Consider the following 19929-nt stretch of genomic DNA (forward strand, 5'->3'; position numbering starts at 1 on the left):
AAAATAACAAGTGTTGATAATGATGTGGAGAAACTAGAACCCTCTTATGTTGCTGGTGAAAATGCAAAATGGTGCAGGTGCTGTGGAAAACAGTTTGGCAGTTCCTCAAAAAGTCAAACATAGAATTACCATATGACTTAGTGATTCTAGGAGTTAGACAAAATGTTTGACAAGGACTGGCTACAGAATTTGTCCAGGGCAAAGTATATGAAGAATTTCAAGATGGTGACGGCAGAGCATTAAACTAAGCGGGGGTGGGAGGGGTGGGGGAATGGCACTCTTTGGAGTACAGGGCCCTTGAGTCTGAAAGCTGGGAAATGCTGCAAGCCTGCAGCCCTCAAGGGCACAAACTGGCCCTGCGAGGCTCCACAGCCAAGGTTAACATTCAGGTTGAAGTCTCCCTGCCCTGTGACAGTCAAGAAATGCAACACAGGGCCATATCTGAGGACAGGACTTTTCCCTTTTTCCCTTGAGAGTCTACGGAATAGGGGAGGCAGGGAGGGATGAGATATTTTTCAAGCGTTTTGGGTTCTGACTCTGGTTTGACAGCTCCCACCTCCATGTAGAAAGGAAATTGGGCTTTCAATCTTAGATCTCTCCCTTCTTTCACCATTTCCTTGAGTTTCTAAAGAGTGCTGATCAGAGTGAAAGATCTACTGTCCTCGTGTGCTGATGTCAGTGTCTGGTTGCATGCAGGTGCTCAGTTAATATTGTTGAAAAGAAGAAAAAGAATGGATTGGTGGACAGATGGATGGATGGATGAAGGAAGGAAGGAATTTCATATATTGCATCAAAAGAGCTCAGACTCAAGGATAAGGATGGCTGGGCTCAAAGCCAGTTTCAATCACTTACTAGCTGGTACCTCTCAAGTGACTTAACCCCCTTGAGCCTTAGTTTCTGCATCTGAAAAATGGGGTCATAATAGGAACATCTTTCTCATGAGGCTGTTTTGGTGAATGAACGAATGGCAAATGCAGATGTCAGCACCGTGGTGACATGCAATCACAGACACCAGTTAACTGTTGATTGTTACGAAGACGCAGAAGAGGACAGTAAGGAGACAAGTGAAAAGGAAAGGTATGGCTGTTCCTTTGGTGTCTTTCCCTTCCCCCTCTTAGCTCTGGGCCTTGCTCAGCTTTTAATCAAAGGGAAGAAGGGCATGGTCACCGAGATAAAGCCAGGTCATTTCTGAGTGGGAAGGAGGCTGGAGGTCAGGCAATGGGGAGACGGGGAGGGGGCAGCGGAGCAGAGGGTAGATTGGGACATTCCGAGGAAACCTTCCCAACCCTTCTAATGGGCCCCAGGCAACAAAGCAGGTGAGAAGACTCCAAGGGGCATGTGAGGCCCCAGTACCTGAAAAGGAGGTGAGGCTGAGCAGGAAGGCAGGGAGGATGGGGTGGGTTCAAGCTCACCCTCACAGATGCGGGTGTCCTCATTGAGGTGGTAGCCAGGTGGACACTCGCACTGGAAGCTGCCGAAGGTGTTGACACAGTTGCCCCCCTGGCACAGCCCCGGCAGCTCCTGGCATTCGTCAATGTCTGTCAGGAAGTGAGGAAGCTGTGATTGGAAGGTAAATCCAAGCAGAGGACTTGGGGGACACCCATGCCTTGCCCTGGGCTCTCCAGGGTCCTGGAGAGTCAGTCCTGCTTCTTTAAGAATACTCAGGGACTTCCCTGGTGGTGCAGTGGTTAAGAATCCGCCTGCCAATGCAGGGGACATGGGTTCGATCCCCGGGCCGGGAAGATCTCACATGCCATGGAGCAACTAAGCCCTAGCACCACAACTACTGAGCCTGCGCTCTAGAGCACGCGAGCCACAACTACTGAAGCCCACGCGCTGCGAGCCCGTGCTCCACGAGAAGCCACCGCAATGAGAAGCAAGCACACTGCAGTGAAGAGTAGCCCCCGCTCGCTGCAACTAGAGAAAGCCCACGTGCAGCAATGAAGACCCAACGCAGCCAAAAATAGATTAATTAATTAAAAAAAAAAGAATACCCAAGAGCTGTTGGATATTTGGAGGCTGCACCCAGACTCTCCTGGGTCAATGTCACCCTGAATTCATCCTCTTTCCCTTCATTGGATAGAACATCCTTTCATCTATCCATCCATCACAAAGTTCCGTCTTGATGGAATTCTCCAATCTCATTACCCCCATGGATAGATGGATGGATGGATGGATGGACGGATGGATATGGGAGGATGGATGTGTGGATGGGTACATGGGTGGATATGAAAAGTGCTAGATGGGTGAATAAGCAAATGGGTCAATGGACGAAAAGATAAATGAGTGGATGGATGGGTGGGTGGGTGGGTGAGTAGATGTACGAACATACTTATATATATGGATGGATGGATGGATGAATGGATGGAAGGAAAGAAGGAAGGAAGAATGGATAAATAGGGTATGGATGTATGGGTGGGTTGAGGAGAGATGAATGGATCGATGGGTGGATGGGGGCTGGATAGAAGGATGAATCAATAAACCAACAGGTGGAAGAGGAGACGGCTGAGAGGATCTGCCCCCAACCCCAAAGCGGCCCAACTCTGTTCCTCGCTGAGGGGGGAATGAGAGGAAGGTCAATCAGTGGATGGTCTACCAGGAACTCACCTTCCAGAATGACGGTGATGGGATTGGGCCGGAAGCCCTCACCCCCCGGGCACAGGGTTCTGTACTCAGCTGCAAGGGAAAGAGGTGCTTGTGAGGGGCTGTGGGATGGGGCATTTGGGCAAAGCTCAGGGGAAGCAGGGGAGAGGAGGTCCCCTAGAAAGGGCTCAAGAGTGGGCCTTACATCCCTTTAGCACAGAAATTACATCCCTTACCTCCTCAGCCTCTTGGGACCAAGAGACATTGAGCCTCTTGGGGGATCAGCCTCTTGGGACCAAGAGACATTGAGCCAATCCTGGGGGATCCAGTGTGTGTGTGTGTGTGTGTGTGTGTGTAAACATGTGCTCACAAGTCAACATGTGAGCAGATGGATCTGTGGTAGTAGCTCAGGGTAGGTAGGGATCCTTTGTGATCCACAACCAGACCCTAGTGTGACCACAAGTTTTCCCCATGAAAGGAAGACCCTGGATATACACACACACACACCTGAATAGGTGGACAGCTGCCTCCTTACTTGACACCTGACGACTTTGCAAATGCTCTTCCCACTGCACCCCACACGCTTTCCCCTACTCTGCCTGGAAAACTCCTACTCACCCTTCAAAACCTCATTCAAGTCCCTATGTTGGGAAGGCTTCCCTTACCCCCTTCCTCTCCATGGCTTCCTCCTGACCCATCACTATGCCTCAAACAGACCCTTAGGATAGTTCTACTCTCAACAGTCCAGGGACTGTTGGTTTACGGGTAAGGGGCAGTGTACAGCAGTTGCAGTCCATCCTTCTCTAGGTCCCCACCCCTACAACAGGACACAGAGGAATGCTCAATGTTTGTTGATTGACTGAGTGAGCAAGCGAATATAAACACACAAAGAATTTGCAGGAAGAGATGGCAGAAGGAGACTTTGGGGAGAGACCTAGATGATGAACTGCTGAGAATATGCTGTGTGACCCAGGGCGAGCCCTTCTCCCTCTCTCATCCCCAGTGTCCCTCCCTTAGCAGAGATGACCCACTAAGCCCTGCGGGAGCCTGGACCAGGGCTAGGTCTCTGCCTTCCCCCGCCCCCACTCCCCCAGGGACTCACTGGTATTGGCCAGCGGGCACAGCTCACAGGGGTTGCCCCAGGCCCGTCCCAGGGAGCAACAGCAGGATGCTCGGGTGACGCCAACCCCGATCTCCACACTGCAGGAAATGCCACCGTCCCCTCGGTCCTGTGTGTCCAGGAAACAGTTCCCGACCCGGGTGTCTTAAGAGGCAGAAAGGGATGGTTAGCAAGTGGTGGGGGAGAAATGGTGTGTGTGTGTGTGTGTTTGCACTTCTGTGTACGTGTAACTGTGTGTTACTCTATGTGTGTCTGTGTGTGCATGGGTGCCTCTGTGTGTGACTGTGGAAGTGTGTGCATGCATATTTCTGTGTGCATGTGTGACTCTATGCAGGTGTCTGTCCGTCTGTCTAGAGCAGAAGGCTGTATCTCAACAGACGATCGGGATGATCACTCTGGCCAAGGGCCTGTGTGTCAGGAGCAGGTGGATCTGGGTGACCCAGGCTATGGCCCCATCCAGCCCACTGACCCCAAAGCCCCACCCGGAGTGGAGTGCGTGCTCACCCACGCAGCCCACCCCGCTGGGGTTCAGCTCAAAATCCTGGGGGCAGTTGCAGAGGTAGCTGCCGGGGGTGTTGACACACAGGCCGTTGATGCAGTTCACGGGGTCTGCACACTCATTCACATCTGTGGGGTGGGGGCACCGTCAGCAGGGAGCCCTCCCTTGACCCACTTCCCTCCTGCCTTCTTCCCAGGGAGTCGAGCCCTGGCTGTTGGGGGCCAGGCTTAGGGGCCAGGTCACATCCTCCCCCGGGAAGAAAGTCTGATGGGACAGCAGCCTCTGGGGTCTGCCTTGTCCCAGGCGACCCCACGCCCTCCCCTGCTCTGTTCTACTTGGCCTGGAGGTTTGCCCTTGACAGCTCTCCCTGCCCCAGATTCCACGAGCTAAGCTACAAAAAGCAACATTCAGGACATGTTTTGAGCCAGGGGCTGGCAGACTACAACCTGTGGGCCAAATCCGGCCCCCTATCTGTTTGTGTGAATAAAGTTTTATTGGCACACAGGCACGCTCATTCATTCACTTATCGCCTGTGTCTGTTTCCGAGCAACAGGGCAGAGACTGTATGGCCGAAACCTGAAAATATTTACTGCTGAACCCTGTTTGGGACACATGAGCTGCACGCCCCCTCCCCAGCCCCATGGACCCCACACCTGTGCAGTTGCCACCTCCGCGGTCCAGCTCGTAGCCCTCATCGCAGACGCAGCGGAACATGCCTGGCAGGTTCTCACAGCTCCCGAACACACACAGGTTCCCGAGAACACACTCGTCCACATCTGGGGGGGGACCCCAGCTCAGCGCAGCCCAGCCCACCTGGCATCCTGCTCCTGTCACCCCCAGTGCCAGCGGCTCCAGGGACCCGCCCACACCCCAGCAGCCCCAGACCTCACCCTGGCAGGCGTGCTGGTCCTCGGTGGGGTTGAAGCCCATCTCGCATTCACAGCGGTACCCCCCGGGGGCATTGAGACACTGCCCATTCTCGCAAAGGTCCACATTCTCCGCACACTCGTCCCTGTCTAAGGGGACCCAGAGACAGAGGGCTGGGGGTTAGCTGGCCAGAACCCACTCAGGGTGGGCAGGTGGCGCCTGTCATTCAAATCCTTCAGTCACCCAGGGTTCCAGGGAGCTGGCAAGTAGCCCGGGGAACTTGGAGGGCAGGTGACCAAGTCAGGGCCAGGGAGCAGATAGGGGACCTGGTCACTCAGGATCTGGGGTGGAGGGCCGCCAGGAAGTAAGCAAGTTCTCCTGTTCCCCACATCCATAAGGCTCCATGCATTCTGAGTCCAGGGGAGAAGACTGCCTCCAGGGACTCAGGCTCTGGCCTGTGGCCCCAAATGCTGAAGGCATGTCCTCTCCGGCACCCACGGGGTGGGTGGGTGGATCAGTGCAAGTCGGGAAGCCAACTGACCACTGTGGCCACCTTGGAATCCAGCCCCCATGGCTGTGCCTCTCGGGCCCCTCCAGCCCTCCCATCCTAACCCCTGACCTCACCTTCGCAGAAGTAGCCGTCCCCAGCAAAGCCCTGGGGGCAGGCACAGCGGTAGGAGCCGGGGGTGTTGAGGCAGTCAGCTCTCGGGCTGCACCCATGCTCCTGGAAGGCGCATTCATCCAGGTCTGCAGGAGATGGGACCCGGAGTCCCCTGGGTGTGTGCACTGAGGGGCTGCAGGGAGGCAGACCCTCCAACCCCAGCCCTGACCGGCCCCCCTGGACAGGCCTGAGCCCAGCCACCCCTCCCTGCCACCTGCCTCCCCCTGCACCGCCCCACCTACCTCTACAGCTCTTGCCCGGACCTCCGGCCCTCAGGCACTCACCGTGGCATTCGAAGCCATCCCCCACCCAGCCTGGCTGGCACCTGCAGCTGAAACTCCCAGGGACGTTGAGGCAGGAGGCGTGACCATCACAGCTGTGTCCCCCAAGCTCACATTCGTCCACATCTGAGAGGAGAGGGACCCAGGCATAGGAGGGGCAGGACCAGGAGAGGGGCTGGAGGATGCAACACCCCCGGGAAACCTGGGCCCAGTAGAAATAGGGCTTCAGGTACAGAGTGGCAAGACTCAGTGCAGGAGCAAGGGAGAGAGCAAGGATCTTCCCTAGGGCAGGGCTGGCCCAGACATGTCCCCACACCACTGCGGGAGCTTCCCCCTTCACCCAGAGCCCAAGAGGAAAACCCCCAAACCCAACAGGGCATGACTCCCAGAAGCGCCCAGAAATGGTCTGAAATGGCAGCATGAGAGACTTAGGGCAGACGCTAAGAGGAACTGTCCTAATGCACACGCTCCCTCTCTAAAGCAGGATTTCCTTCTAAAGCAGTGTGTCTAATCCTCAACCAATTTTGCATCACACTTATCTCGGCCATGTTCATACACCGCCTAAATGAACTGCTGTTCGCTGAAAGTTTCTTTACACTGTCTCCCATTTTTACTCACGTGAACATATTTTAAAAGAAGAATAACAACGATCTCTAAGAAATCACGGGTTTGATACTGTTTTCCAAGGTTTCTTTCCAGTATGCATTAAAATAACTATGTAATTATGGCAGGTAGAATTATGTTCTCCCAAAAAAATGTGTTCCAATCCTAACTCCCAGAACCTCTGAATGTGGCCTTTTTTGGAAATAGGGTCTTTGTAGGTGTAACCAAAATCAGATGAGCTCATCCTGGATTACAGTGGGTTCAAAACCAATGACTGGCATCCTCATAAGAAGAGGGAAATTTGGACACAGAGAGGAGAACACCCTGTGATGATGGACGTGGAGATTGGAATGGTGTGTTCAAGGACGCCAAGGACCAATGGCCACCACCAGAAGTGAGGAGAGAGGGATGGGAGAGATTCTCCATCTGGGGCCCCAAGAAGGAACCAACCCTGCCGACACTATGATTTCAGACTCTGGCCTCCAGAACTGTTAATTCTAGAGAGAGTAGATTTCTGTGGTTCTGAGGCACCAGGTTTGTGGTCAGGGGGTTCAGCAATCCTGGGAGGCTGAAACAAGAACTACGGAAGTGTTTAAATGTTCATCCCTGTACCACTTAAGAGCATCAGGCTAGCATGCTCTGGGAACTGGTGTGGATACAAAGGGACCCAGAGCTCCCCCCGGCAGAGCTGTTAAGGGAGCCCCAGGAGCACGTGATCGGATCCTAAGTTTTGCTTTAACGTGAGGCCCCACCAGTGGAAATGTGTAAGAATGAGGTCTGGCTGTAATCTGCTCCAAGGGATGGGGCAGACCCCACGAACCCTAAGTTGGCCCCTCGGGGGCCCCCTCGCCTGCTCCACTGACCACCAGCTCACCGGAGCAGCCCGTGGCCCCCTTCCTGACGACGTAACCCAGCTGGCAGTGGCAGACAAAGGAACCCCTTGTGTTCTCGCAGACCCCATGGAGGCAGATGTAGGGGTTCAGGTCACACTCGTCCACGTCTGTGGGATGACAAGAGAGGAAGCAGGTGAGGGTGGGGATGCAGCAGCATCGCTAAGTGCCCTGCCACATGGGTCCCCTGCATCGGGGTTCTCTTTGCCCATCTTCAGGAGTGGGGAACTCCCCCAATTCCACCGCTGGGCAGCCGCGAATGTTCAGTCAACAGTCTACAGCACATATTCCGTGGAACACACCAGACATGCATTCCCAAAAGGATTTTATACCAATACATTTAGACAACGCTGAGTTAAACAAAGCTAACTGGATATTTTTCTCCTGCAGGCCTTTTCAGAGCCTTTATGCCAACGTGGATCTGCAAGAAGGGATGGAGGAAGCAGCATTTCCTATTTAACTTGGTCCTAAGCCCCCTTTTCTTCAGTGTTTCCTAAGACACCTGTGATCGGGAATGCTTTAAGCTGCCCCGGGCTGGACACATCTCCCTGGGAGGGTTATGTTTTTTACTTCCTGGTACTTCCTCACACTGGCCCCAGCTCTGCCCTGATGGGGCACCCAGTAGACATCTGCTCCCTGGGCCCCGTGATGACCTGCAGCCAGGACAGGACGGTGATCACGGCCCAAACAGCTTGGATCCCCAAGCAGGGCTCAGAGAACACAGTGTCTTTCCATCTAGCTCACCTTCCTCTGCAGAAAACCCCTTGGTCTGCAGTGATCCTATACATTGCTTTCAGAACAGGGCACACGCCTCTGCGTGCACAGGGTACACGGTAAGTGTTCGATAACTGTTCATAAAATAACAAGGTTCAAGGGCCTCTGCTGCTGTGAATGAGATCCCACGGGTCTTGGTGCAGGGGCTCTAGGCACAGGTGGCCAGGAGCAGACTGCCAAGTGCAAAGCCTCATCTCCCCTGCCCGCGTGTGACGGGGATGGGACTGTCGTCTGTCTTGCCCACGTGGCCTCCTTGTGGAAGGCCTGGTGGGTGAATTGTGAAGCTGCCTCCTCCACCTGTATGTAGTCCCAGCTCCTCACCTACACACGTCCTCATGTCCAGTGTGGCCACAAAGCCGTCGTAGCAGAGGCAGCGGTGACCCCCCGGCACGTTGATGCACTGGCCCCCGTCACAGATGTCCGGGTTCTCCTCACACTCGTCCACGTCTGGGGGAGCAGGGTGGGGGGCTGGGCTGCAGGCAGGCAGGGATGGAGGGGGAGTCCCAGGGACCCTGCTGCAGGGTCAGCGGCCTGTCCCGGGTCTGGCCAGCTGCGTCTGGGTCAGGAAAGGCGTGTTCCCCATCCCACGCGGAGGGAGGGGGCCACGCCCACCCACCTGCACACGCCCTCCCATCAGGCATCAGCGAGTAGCCGTGTCCGCAGCCACACCGGTAGCTGCCCTCGGTGTTAATGCAGTGCACGTGGCACCCACCGTTCCCAGAGCGGCATTCGTCCACGTCTGCGGGAGGCAGGGCGAGGTAGAGGTCGTGGCGGGAGTGAGGTGGGGGTCGTGGCGGGGTGGGAGGCAGGGCGAGGTGGGGTGTGGTGGGAGCGAGGTGGGTTGGCGTGGCAGGGCGAGAGGCAGGGCGAGAGGCAGGACGAGGTAGGCGCATGGCGGGAGCGAGGTGGGTGGGCGTGGCGGGGCGGGAGGCAGGGCGAGGCGGGGCATGGCGGGAGCGAGGTAGGGGCGTGGTGGGATGGGAGGCAGGGGGAGGTGGGGGCGTGGCGGGGGCGGGTCAAGCAGGGGTCTGACTAGGGGGCGGGGCCAGCAGAGGCAGGGACTTGGAGAGACTGCTGTGGTAGTGGGGGCCTCGGCTGGGGCTGGGGGCGGGCGCGGTCTCACCCACGCAGCCTTGGCGGTCAGGTGCGCTCTGGAAGCCGGCGTGGCAGGAGCACTGGAAGGCACCGATGACGTTGACGCACTGGCCGTGGGGACACAGGCCGTCACTCAGGGAGCATTCATCAATGTCTGCAGGGGGAGCACATGGCTGGTGGGGACAGCAGGTAGGGGAGGGGCCCCAGGAAGGCCCGGCCTGTGTTCAGCCGCCATCTGCAGGACCCCGAGGCACTGGGACACGTGTGCACTCCGATACATTCATGCTCCTGGCATCCACACGCCACCATAGGTGTGAGTCCACACCTCACCCTTGTACAAACACGCACCCACACCCAGATCCACGTGCCCACACACGTGCACACCCACAAGACCACGTGCACACCCACAAGACTCACCCAAAACACACCCTCAGCAGATAACACCCACACCCTGATCCATGCACCTACGTGCACACAGCTCACACACAAACACACCCTCACACCCACTCACATGCAAACACAATCACCCTCAGTAGACACACCTTCACAGCCACATGCACACTCATAAGACTCAAATACACTTCATATCCACTCATATGCAAACACACTCACCCTCGACCCACACCCACATGCACACAGCCCCGTTCACAAACACACCCACCCGTGTGCAAACACACATCCACACCTAGACACACATTCTCTCACAAGCTCATGTAGATGCACAAACACCACATCCCCTCACATAAGAACACGCATCCTTGTGTAGACACACGCTCACAGACTCACATATAAACACCCATGCACACACTCACTCTTGTACACATTCCCAGATACACACCTGCATGCTCACACAGACACACAAATACACACTTCCTCCGCCTCACGTCATATCACACGGACACACAATGCCCTGCACCCATGCTACCTCATGCATGCAACCGCTCACATGCATAGAGACTGACACACGTGTGCACACATATACATAAGTATGTACTGAGGGAGATGCACAAACACACACTCCCATCATCTCCCTCATGCAGCCCACACTCACCCTCACAAGCAGTGCCCTTGGCCACCAGCACATGTCCAGCGGGGCACTGGCACTCATAACTCCCATCTGTGTTGGTACAGGTGCCTCCCCGGCACAGCAGTGGGTCCCGGGCACACTCATCCACGTCTGGGCGTGTGGAGAGAGAGAGAGGAGGTGTGAGGACGCTGACCTGGCAGGGTGTGATGTGGCTTGTGGAAGCTTCTCCCTGTGCCCCTCTCCCCCAACCCTGTCACCCTGGCTGAAGCCGAAAGGGCCTGGAGTTTGGGGACTTGGGTGACCCATGGGAGTCAGACTGGGAGGGAAGCTGGAATTCTCAGAATTATCAGGGACACAGGCTGACACTCCTGGAGCTGAAGGAGGCCCTGAGAAGCGCCCCCTGGAGGACACAGAGGGAAGGCAAGGCCCAGCTCCTCCAGGCATCAGCACAGGGAGTGGGGGACCTCAGCACCCACCCCCACTCTCCTCCCACTCCAGCCTCACGGGCCTCCTTCCACCCCTCAGGTGCTGTTCCCCCTCCCACCCGGCCCTCCACACAGCAGCTCCTTCTAACCTTCACGTCCACCCCAGGGCCTTTGCATGCACTGTTCTTTCTTCAAGCCGCTCTTCAGCCCCTCTTCACCTCTACTCCCACTCTCTCAGCCCCACAGAATGGGATACATCCTAGGGGTCTACGCTCCCACTGCACCATACGGCCCTTTCAAGTGCTTATGACAGTGGCTGTTTATTTTGCATTTGTCCAGAGATTTATTTTATTAAACATCTATCTCCCCATTAGGTCACGAGCTCAGAGAAAATGGCCCTCTGCTGCCGAGCTCTCTGTGGTTCCCCTGAGTAGATGCACATGAAATGTTCACTGAATGAAAAAGTGAATGAAAGGGGAAGAGGCTCCTCTGTCCCGGGCCCCCTCCTCTTCTCATGCTACGACCCCCCCGGGAGGCCTGCCCGAATCTTGGTTCCCAGGCTTCTCATCTGAATGCCACACCCAATGTCCAGCAGCCTACAGGGATGACGCCCACACTCGCTGTGTCCCAGCTGGATCATGGCTCCTCCCCACTCCGGCCCCCTCCACCTAAATCCATCACAGCAATGTCACCCCCATCCCTCGGCTCGGCCCCGAGACCCCCGAGCATCACCCTGCCCGGGGTGGCTGCCTACCCATGCAGTTCTTCATCATCATGAAGCCACTCTCGTAGCCATGGAAACACTCACACTCGAAGCTGCCCGGAGTGTTGACGCAGGTGCCCTGGCCGCAGAGGTCAGGGGAGATGCGGCACTCGTCAATGTCTGTGGAGAGAGTGGGCACGGGCCGGGCCTCCACATCTGCAAACACCCAGGGGTGCACAGGAGCCCCAAGCTGCTGAACCCAGGTTAACAGAGGTGCCGTGACTGCACCCCAGACGAGGGTAGGGAATTTCCTTCCAGCCTGGAGGCCCCTGGAGGCCACCTCTGCCAGCCCCTCCTTTTATAGCTGGAATCCTGAAGGCCCAGAGAGGGTGTTGAGCTGTCCTCGGTCACAGAGCAGGCAGGTAGACAGGCAGGAAAAGGCCAGTTCTTGTCTTTCAGGTGCCTCTAGTTCATGGCCCCCATCCCTGTAGGCGCCCCCCAACCGCCCAGGAGGCAGACGCGGGCACGTACCTGTGCAGTTCCTTTCCTGGGCGTCCAGGGCAAAGCCCCCAGCACAAGAGCAACGAAAGCTGCCCACGGTGTTGCGGCAGGTGCCGTGTGCACACAGCCCGGGGAAGGCTTTGCACTCGTTCACATCTGCAGCATGGGAGCACAAAATGTCACGCCGCCCCGATGTCTCTGGGTCCCCACCTCCTGAGCGTTCACCCCTCTGGCCACAGATGTTTGCTCTCTCCCAAACACACGTCCCATCTCCAGGCCTCTACCCACACTGTGCCCTCTCCCCATCCACCAGGTTCCCTAAGCCCAAACACACCTTTATAGAAGGGCTGGCCTGAGAGGAAGTCCCGGCTGGCAAAGCCCAGCCCCCGGGGACACAGGCTGGCAAACGCTGGGGACTCAGGCTCAGGGCACGCCTCGCACGCGGCCCCCCACGCGGCTCCCAAGGAGCAGCAGCAGACGTCCATCCGGTACTTGCCGGGCAGGGCGGCCCCACATTCATCCTCATCCCAATGCAAGAAGCAAAGCTCCAGGCGCACATCTGCAAGGAGGGGCAGTCACCAGTCCTGTCCCTGCTACACTGTGCCTGCCAGGACAGGCATTAGGGCCTCCTTCAGCAGCTTCTTCTGAAACTTCCTCCCCAACGGGAAGAGTGACTTCCTTATGCTGAGATTCGATATCATCCAATACTTCTTTTTTTTTTTTTGGCAGTGCTGCGTGGCTGACCAGGAATCGAACCTGGGGCCCCCAGCAGTGAGAGCACCGAGTCCTAACCACTGGACCACCAGGGAATTCCCAACAGTTACATTTTAAAAATGATATCATCCAACAGTTACATTTGAATAATGGTATCATCCAAAACTTACACGATAATAACTTGCACTGCTAGGTGCTTGTTATGTGATGGGCACTGTTCTAAGCTCATCAATCCATTGAATCCTCAAAATAACACCAAGAGGAAAATATTATCATCATGCCCATTTTACAGGCAAGAAAACTGAGGCAGAGAAGGGTTAGGTAGCTGACCTGAGGCCAGTTAGTAAGAGGTAGAGCGGGGTTCAAACCAGACCATCTGGCTCCAGAGTGTGTGTGTTTAACCTGTAAAACTCCCTTAGAATAATCTGGGAGTGGATAAGCCTTCCTCAGCACCAGACATGAGGGTCTAAGAATGGGGCTGGTTAACTACGGCCTGGGGTGCCAGCCTCCTGTTTTTGTAAATAAAGTTTTATTGACACACAGCCACATCCATTTGTTTCTGTACTGTCTGTGGGTGTTCTTACACTACACGGCAGAGCTGAGTAGCTGCAACAGACTGTGAGGCCCCAAAAGCTGAAAACATTTGCAGAAACAGCTGGCTGATCCCTGGTCTAAGACAACTTCTCACTCTTTACAAAAGGAACATACGTTTAAGGGGGTCCATTTGAGGATGAGACCCTGTTACAGAATCTTTAGGAAAAAATAAAGATAAGCAGAAGCGCCGTGACACACAGGGATCTGTCTTAAGTTCCCGTGTACCCGGTGGCTTGGTCCAGGGCTGACCAGACTGAGCCATTTCACCCGGCCGTGAATTCAGCAATGGCTTTTTTCTCTTTACTCAGTTACTTTCTTTCCTTGCTCACCTTTTGGAATCAGCAAGAAGACCCGCTGCACACCTGAAGCTCAGTTTAGAAGGAAATCGAAGTTGAGAAGGGTCATCAGGGCCCATCTGCCTGATGTTGGCCAGGCTCCAAGGTGACCCCGAGGAGGCTACCAATGGATTGATGGGACTACAGGAGGAAAAGCTGATAGAACTCGGAGCACTACCTGCTGGCCGGCACATGCTTTTGGCCAAGAAATGTCCTGTTCGAGATGTTGATAGGGACAAAGCAAGAGGCCCTCATCGAGGGGGAAAATATCTCAGAGCCTTTGAGACTGAGGGTAAGCCATTCAGGGTGAGGGTTTGAGCCCTGGGTGCTGAGGAAGGTTCACCAGCATCACTTAGCACTCATGCTAGGGGCACCTCCTGCTCAAATCCCCCCGTGTAAACCTTACTCGCTAACAAGAAAGAATAAACGAAGGTTGCAAGTATTATTCCACGAGACTTTGCCATCTGCAATGAGCTTCCTTAGAAGGGCAGTTGAGAAGATGCATCCCCCAAAACAAATGTCTTTGGAGACACGTGGGCAGGAGGTGGGCAGTGAGCAGAGGGTCCTGGAGGAACCCCGAGATCCCACTTGTTCCTAGGAGGGGTCTCCAGCCGCCGGGAGTGGAGGCAATGAAGGGCAGGGGGCCCTGCATGGGGACCCAGCCCGCACTCACCCACGCACAGCCGGCCCGTGGCATCCAGCGTCAGGCCCTCAAGACACTCGCAGTGGAAGGAGCCAGCGGTGTTGAGGCAGCGCCCATTGGGACAGACCCCCGGGAAGACCTCACACTCGTTCACATCTGGGCAGCAGCAGACAAGGAGGAGAGGCAAGGGCTGGAGGCTCCCAGAAGCTGTTCCCCTGGGGCCTCAGGACACCACGTGGTCCTTGGGGAGGGGGAAGGGGCAGTGCCAGCCTCGGGCTGGCAGATCGCGGGGAAGACCCAGGTACCAAGGAGGGAGAATGTCTCGATCTCAAATGACTTCAGGGAGGGGCCCCAGGCAGCCCCCATGACACTCGTCCACGCGTGGCTTGGAGGGCGAACCGAAGAGGGTGGGGATGGGGGTTACCTTCGCAGCTGAGCCCCTTCACGCGGGCGAAGCCACGGGCACAGGCGGGGTCTGTGGATGGGGAGAGGAGTCACTCTCTCCACCCAAACACAGGGGATCTGTCCCCCCCCAGTTGTCCCGATGGCGTGGGAGCCCCCGGAGCCCCCCCTCAGGGCATTACCCATGTCACAGCGTTCGCAGGGGCTCCCCCAGGCAGCCCCGAGCGTGGCGCAGCACTCGGACCGCAGGGTGGCTCCGTGCAGGTTCGCCTCGCAGCGGCCATCCTGGACCTTTAGCCAGCAGGTGCCCTTGGTGCTGTCTGCGGGGAGGGGCTTGCTGTCTCACCTGGCGGGCCCACACCTGCACGCCGACCCGCATAGACCCAGCCTACTCCGGGGCGTCGGGGTCCCCGCTGCTCCGTGGGGCCTCTCACCTAAGCACACGGTGCCGGAGGGTCCCAGGCGGCTGCCGGGAGCGCACTCGCAGGCGTAGGAGCCGGCCAGGTTGCGGCACACGCCGTTCACACACGGATTGGACAGGCACTCGTCGATGTCTGCAGGGACGGCCCCCCCCCCAGCCGCCCCACCCCACAGTGAGTACTGAGCTGCAGGAGGGGGAGCCCCACCTGACCAGGGGCCCCCTCCTCCCCACGGCTGCCAAAGTCCAGAGGCAGGAGGCGCAAGCGGTCAGAATACAAGGAACGGACTGCGCAGGCTCAGACGCACGTTGAGTTTGCACTGAATCGTCTTGTGCACCTGCACAAGCACGCTGACGTGCAGGGTCCTGGGAGCGCACACAGGTAAAAGTGCAGAGGGATAGGCACGGTGGGGAATTGTGGCCCTCAAAGGGTCGGTCAGGGCACAAGACAGGTGAGAGGCAGGAGGAAAACCCAGAGGGGATGGAGGCCTGGGTGTGGCCAGGGTGGGGGAGGGGTGTCAGCTGGAAAGAAGACAAAGGACCAGGGGAGGGCTGGGGCCAGACGAAAAGCTTGTGCGTGACTGTGTGCGTGTGCGCGCGTGCAGGCATCTGTGAGTGCCAAGGGATCTATGCGATGGGCAAGGTCATCACAACAACGTGTGTGTGGGCAATGGCGAGCATGCACACTTGAACATGTGTATGTGTCAGTGACTGCACGCGTGGGAGAGGGAGGATGGGCACGTATTCTTGTGTATAAGCGTGAGTGTGTATGAGCATGTGAGTGTACAACTGTGCAGGTATGCGAGGGTGTGTGTGACTGCACACGTAAGTGTGTGTGGCTGTGAGCCTAAGTGTGTGAAAGGGTGAAAGAACGTGGGCACACACAGATCTTTGAGAGTGTGCACGTGAGGGTGTGTGGCTGTGGGAATGTCTGTGAGTGTGAATATGGGTATGTGAGTGTGTTTTGTGTGAGTACCGGTGTGTGTGACTGAGTGATCATATGCACACATGTGTGAATGTCAGAGGGTCTGAGGGTCTGCATAAGGGTGTGCCTTTGAGGGTGTGACTGCAGCTGTGAGCATGCGTGTAAAGTGTGAGAATAAGTGTGTGAATGTGGGTATTGTGTGTGTACCTATGAGTGTGTGTAACCGTGAGACTGTGAATACATGTATGCCTTTGAGCGTGTCTGTGTGCGTGAATGCAGGTATACATGCGTCTTTGAGCATGTGTGTACCCAGAGCACGCAGCGTGCATAAGTATCTGCATGTACGTGTGCGTGGCTGTGTGCCCCGCGACCCTGTACCTTCGCAGGTCTCCGTGTCTTGCCAGAAGCTGAAGCCCTGGGGGCAGGAGCAGCTGTAGCTGCCAGGGCTGTTCCGGCACCGCCCGTTGTCACACAGGAGGCTGTTGAGTGCACACTCATCCACATCTGCAGGGTGAGGGGGGGAGAGCGGGGTGAGGGGTGTGCAGTGGGGGCGGCCCACCCACCTGCCCGTCCACTTGCCGGGCACGCTCACCCATGCACTCCTTGCCGGCTGCGGCTGCCTCGTAGCCCAGGTTGCAGATGCAACGGTAGCTGCCCCGCAGGTTCTCACACATACCGTTGGCACAGACATCAGGATCGAGGGCACACTCGTTGATGTCTGCACCAGGAGGAGGGCGTCAGCAGCTGCCCTGGCTCCCTGGAGGCTCCAGAAGCCATGCCCCCCGGGGCCAGAGCTCCAGCCTAGACCCTGCCTCCTTCCCCTTGAAACCAGGGTTTCTCAGCACTGTGGATATTTGGGGCCAGATCATCCTTTGCTGTGACGGGGGGCGTCCTGTGCATTGTAGGATGTTGAGCAGTATTCCCAGCCTTACCCAGGAGATGCCAGTAGCACCCTCCCCAATATCTGTCCAGACATTGCCAAATGGCCCCTCGGGAGGGGGGACAAAACTGTCCCCAGTTTGGAACTCACGGAACAGATGTTTATACGGCAGCGACATAATTTTGAAAAAAAAAGTGCAATCATAATCACTACCATTATAGGATGTTTACTATTTTGTGCCAAGCGTATTAGCTCATTTGATCCTCACAACATCCCTGAAATGGGTCTTACCGTTATCTCCACTGTACAGACAAGGAGGCACAGAGACGCTAGGTAACTTGCCTGAGGTTATTCAATCAATAAATAGTAGGGCCAGGATTCGAACCCACGCATCTGGCTCCAGAATCTGTCCCTTTAACTGACAGGGGGTGGGGGAGGGGTGGACATCTGTCCTGCCCTGATGGCCTAGCAGTGGATGGGAAATCTTTATTTCTTGCTCAGGCAGAAAGGCTGTTTCAGGAAGGGATGGTGTCACAGGTTGGAGTCCTAACCCCCAGGATCTCAGCATGTGACTTTATTTGGAGACAAGGACTTTACAGAGGTGATCCAGTTAAAACGAGTTCATTAGGGTGGACCCGCAATCCATTCCAATATGACTGTATCCTTATAAAAGGGGGAAATTTGGGCACAGACACACAAGGAGAACCCCATGTCAAGAGGAAGGCAGAGAAGTAATTCCCTGGTGGTCTAGTGGTTAGGACTCTGCATTTTCACTGCCGAGGGCACGGGTTCAATCCCTGCTCGGGGAACTAAGATCCCGCAAGCTGCACGGTGCGAAAAAAAAAAAGATGAAGACAGAGGGCGTAGGGATGAATTAGGAGTTTCGGAATAGCATACACAATACTATATATAAAACAGATAACCAACAAGGACTACGGTATAGCACAGGGAACTCAATATTTTTAATAACCTATAAGGGAAAAGAATCTGAAAAAGAATAGATATGTATGTATCTACGTATGTATCTACTAGATACGTATGTATCACTTTGCTGTACACCTGAAACTAACGCAACATTGTAAACTTAAAAAAAAAAAAAAAAGATGAACGCAGAGATCGGGGTGATGCTTCTGCCTGCTGAGGATTTAAGAGTGAAATGCTAGAAGCTGTGGAAGAGTCACGGGACAGACTCTCCCTCACAGCCCCGGAAAGAGCCATCCCTGCTCACACCTTGATCTCGGACTTTTAGCCTCTCCAGAGCCGTGGGAGAATAAACGTCTGTTGTTGAAGCCTCCCAGCCTGTGGTACTTTGTTACGGCAGCCCCAGCGACATGACAGTGCCCAACCACGACCCCACCCCTCTGTCCCAGCACTGCCCCGCTCACCTCTGCCATCCGTGGTGATGCCAAGACCGCTGCTGCACAGGGCCTGGAACTCGGCTGCAGTGGCGGAAGCAGAGCGAGAGGGGTCAGTGGCCATTGCCGAACCCAAACCACGCCCAAGACGTGGCCCCTTGGAGATGAGCGAGGGTCTGGGACTAAGATGCCCCCCCCAATGGGAAGAGCAACTTCCTTCCGTGTCTTCTTGGGGAGAGAAATCCCCACCCCCCCACCCCATAGGAGCCAAGCCGCCCCCCCACTGTCCCCTCCTGCCCCCTGGGTGATCAACTAGAAGCAAGAACTAAAGGAAAGCGGGTGGACGTGGGGCAGCCGACCCTCACCGGAGTTCTTGGCAGGACACAGCTGGCAGGGCTCCCCAAACCCGTGGTCGGGGCTCGCACAGCAGCACTCGGATTTGGTGACGGCACCGGGGAAGGGGCGGGCACAAGAGCCCTTGTTGAGGGTCCCGTAGCACGTGCTACGCACGTGGGTGTCCACGCACACGCGGCCATCAGCGCCCACCGCGAGCCCCCCCAGGCAGTGGCAGCGGAAGGAGCCCTCGGTGTTGGTACAGTGGCCGTTCATACAGATGCCCGGTGTCTGGCATTCGTCGATGTCTGCGGGGGGCCGTGGGCGACTGCGGCAGGTCCCAGTCCCCCGCCACCCGCCCTTGCCGCCTCCCCTCACCTCTTCCTCCCCAATCCCCATCACTCCCCTGTGGTCCAGCCTCCAGCCTCACCCACGCAGTGGCGGCCACCGGGCGCCAGCAGGAAGCCGGGTTTGCAGAGGCACGAGAAGCTGCCGTCCTCGTTCAGGCACACTCCGTTGGCACACATGGTGGTGGTGGCACACTCGTTGTGGTCTGGGGACACCGGGAGAGGCTGGTTCCCAGCAGGGTCCCAGCAGTCACCCCTCTTTGGGCCAGCCCTGCCTGGTAGACCAGCCCCGCCCCCTCACTTTTCCAGGGGCCCTTCCCAGGGCAGTTCGAGCCTGACAGGACGAAATGTGACTGTCGGGGACTATGACGGCTTGGATATAGTGAACTGCTGGAGTGTGAACTCCCCTGGGGCAAGACTGGGGCCACTAGCTCGAGTCTGCATCTTCCATCCTGGCACACCGTAGCTGCTCCACAAATAGTTGCTCAAAGTCCAATACGTGAGGTGTGGTGGTGACACAACATTGCACTAAATACCACCAACTGTTCCTTTAAAAATGGTTAAAATGGTAACTATGTTCTGTATATTTCACCACAATGAAAAACGCAAAAAAAATGGAAAAAATGAGGTACTGTTTGCACGACTTTATGAATGTTCCTTTAAAAAGGGTAGGGGGCTTCCCTGGTGGCGCAGTGGTTAAGAATCTGCCTGCCAATGCAGGGGACATGGGTTCAAGCCCTGGTCCGGGAAGATCCGACATTGGAGCAACTAAGCCCGTGCACCACAACTACGGAACCTGTGCTCTAAAGCTCGCGAGCCACAACTACTGAGCCCGCGTGCCACAACTACTGGAGCCTGCGCGCCTACAGCCCGTGCTCCGCAACAAGAGAAGCCACCGCAATGAGAAGCCTGCACACGGCAGCGAAGAGTAGCCCCTGCTCACCGCAAGTAGAG

At 56.3% G+C, this 19929-nt stretch overlaps 1 protein-coding gene across 1 annotated transcript in view; it reads right to left on the bottom strand.

Annotated features, from left to right (window-relative positions):
- FBN3 (fibrillin 3) overlaps positions 1-19929 on the bottom strand; it is a 60162-nt gene that overhangs the window by 29057 nt on the left and 11176 nt on the right. The window contains exons 14-38 of the mRNA XM_060006460.1: positions 19059-19181; positions 18661-18936; positions 18326-18379; positions 16653-16778; positions 16439-16564; positions 15152-15271; positions 14900-15037; positions 14740-14790; positions 14346-14471; positions 12364-12588; positions 12060-12185; positions 11580-11708; positions 10425-10550; positions 9402-9527; positions 8895-9017; positions 8600-8725; positions 7489-7614; positions 6015-6137; positions 5694-5816; positions 5093-5218; positions 4856-4978; positions 4208-4330; positions 3686-3847; positions 2608-2676; positions 1413-1538 (exon numbers count right to left, since the gene is read on the bottom strand). Coding sequence (XP_059862443.1) covers positions 1413-1538; positions 2608-2676; positions 3686-3847; positions 4208-4330; positions 4856-4978; positions 5093-5218; positions 5694-5816; positions 6015-6137; positions 7489-7614; positions 8600-8725; positions 8895-9017; positions 9402-9527; positions 10425-10550; positions 11580-11708; positions 12060-12185; positions 12364-12588; positions 14346-14471; positions 14740-14790; positions 14900-15037; positions 15152-15271; positions 16439-16564; positions 16653-16778; positions 18326-18379; positions 18661-18936; positions 19059-19181 — 3222 coding nt within the window. The remainder of the gene's footprint in view (positions 1-1412; positions 1539-2607; positions 2677-3685; positions 3848-4207; positions 4331-4855; positions 4979-5092; positions 5219-5693; positions 5817-6014; positions 6138-7488; positions 7615-8599; positions 8726-8894; positions 9018-9401; positions 9528-10424; positions 10551-11579; positions 11709-12059; positions 12186-12363; positions 12589-14345; positions 14472-14739; positions 14791-14899; positions 15038-15151; positions 15272-16438; positions 16565-16652; positions 16779-18325; positions 18380-18660; positions 18937-19058; positions 19182-19929) is intronic.

This window comes from Delphinus delphis, chromosome 3 (assembly GCF_949987515.2).
Source record: "Delphinus delphis chromosome 3, mDelDel1.2, whole genome shotgun sequence".
Lineage (NCBI taxonomy): Eukaryota > Metazoa > Chordata > Mammalia > Artiodactyla > Delphinidae > Delphinus > Delphinus delphis.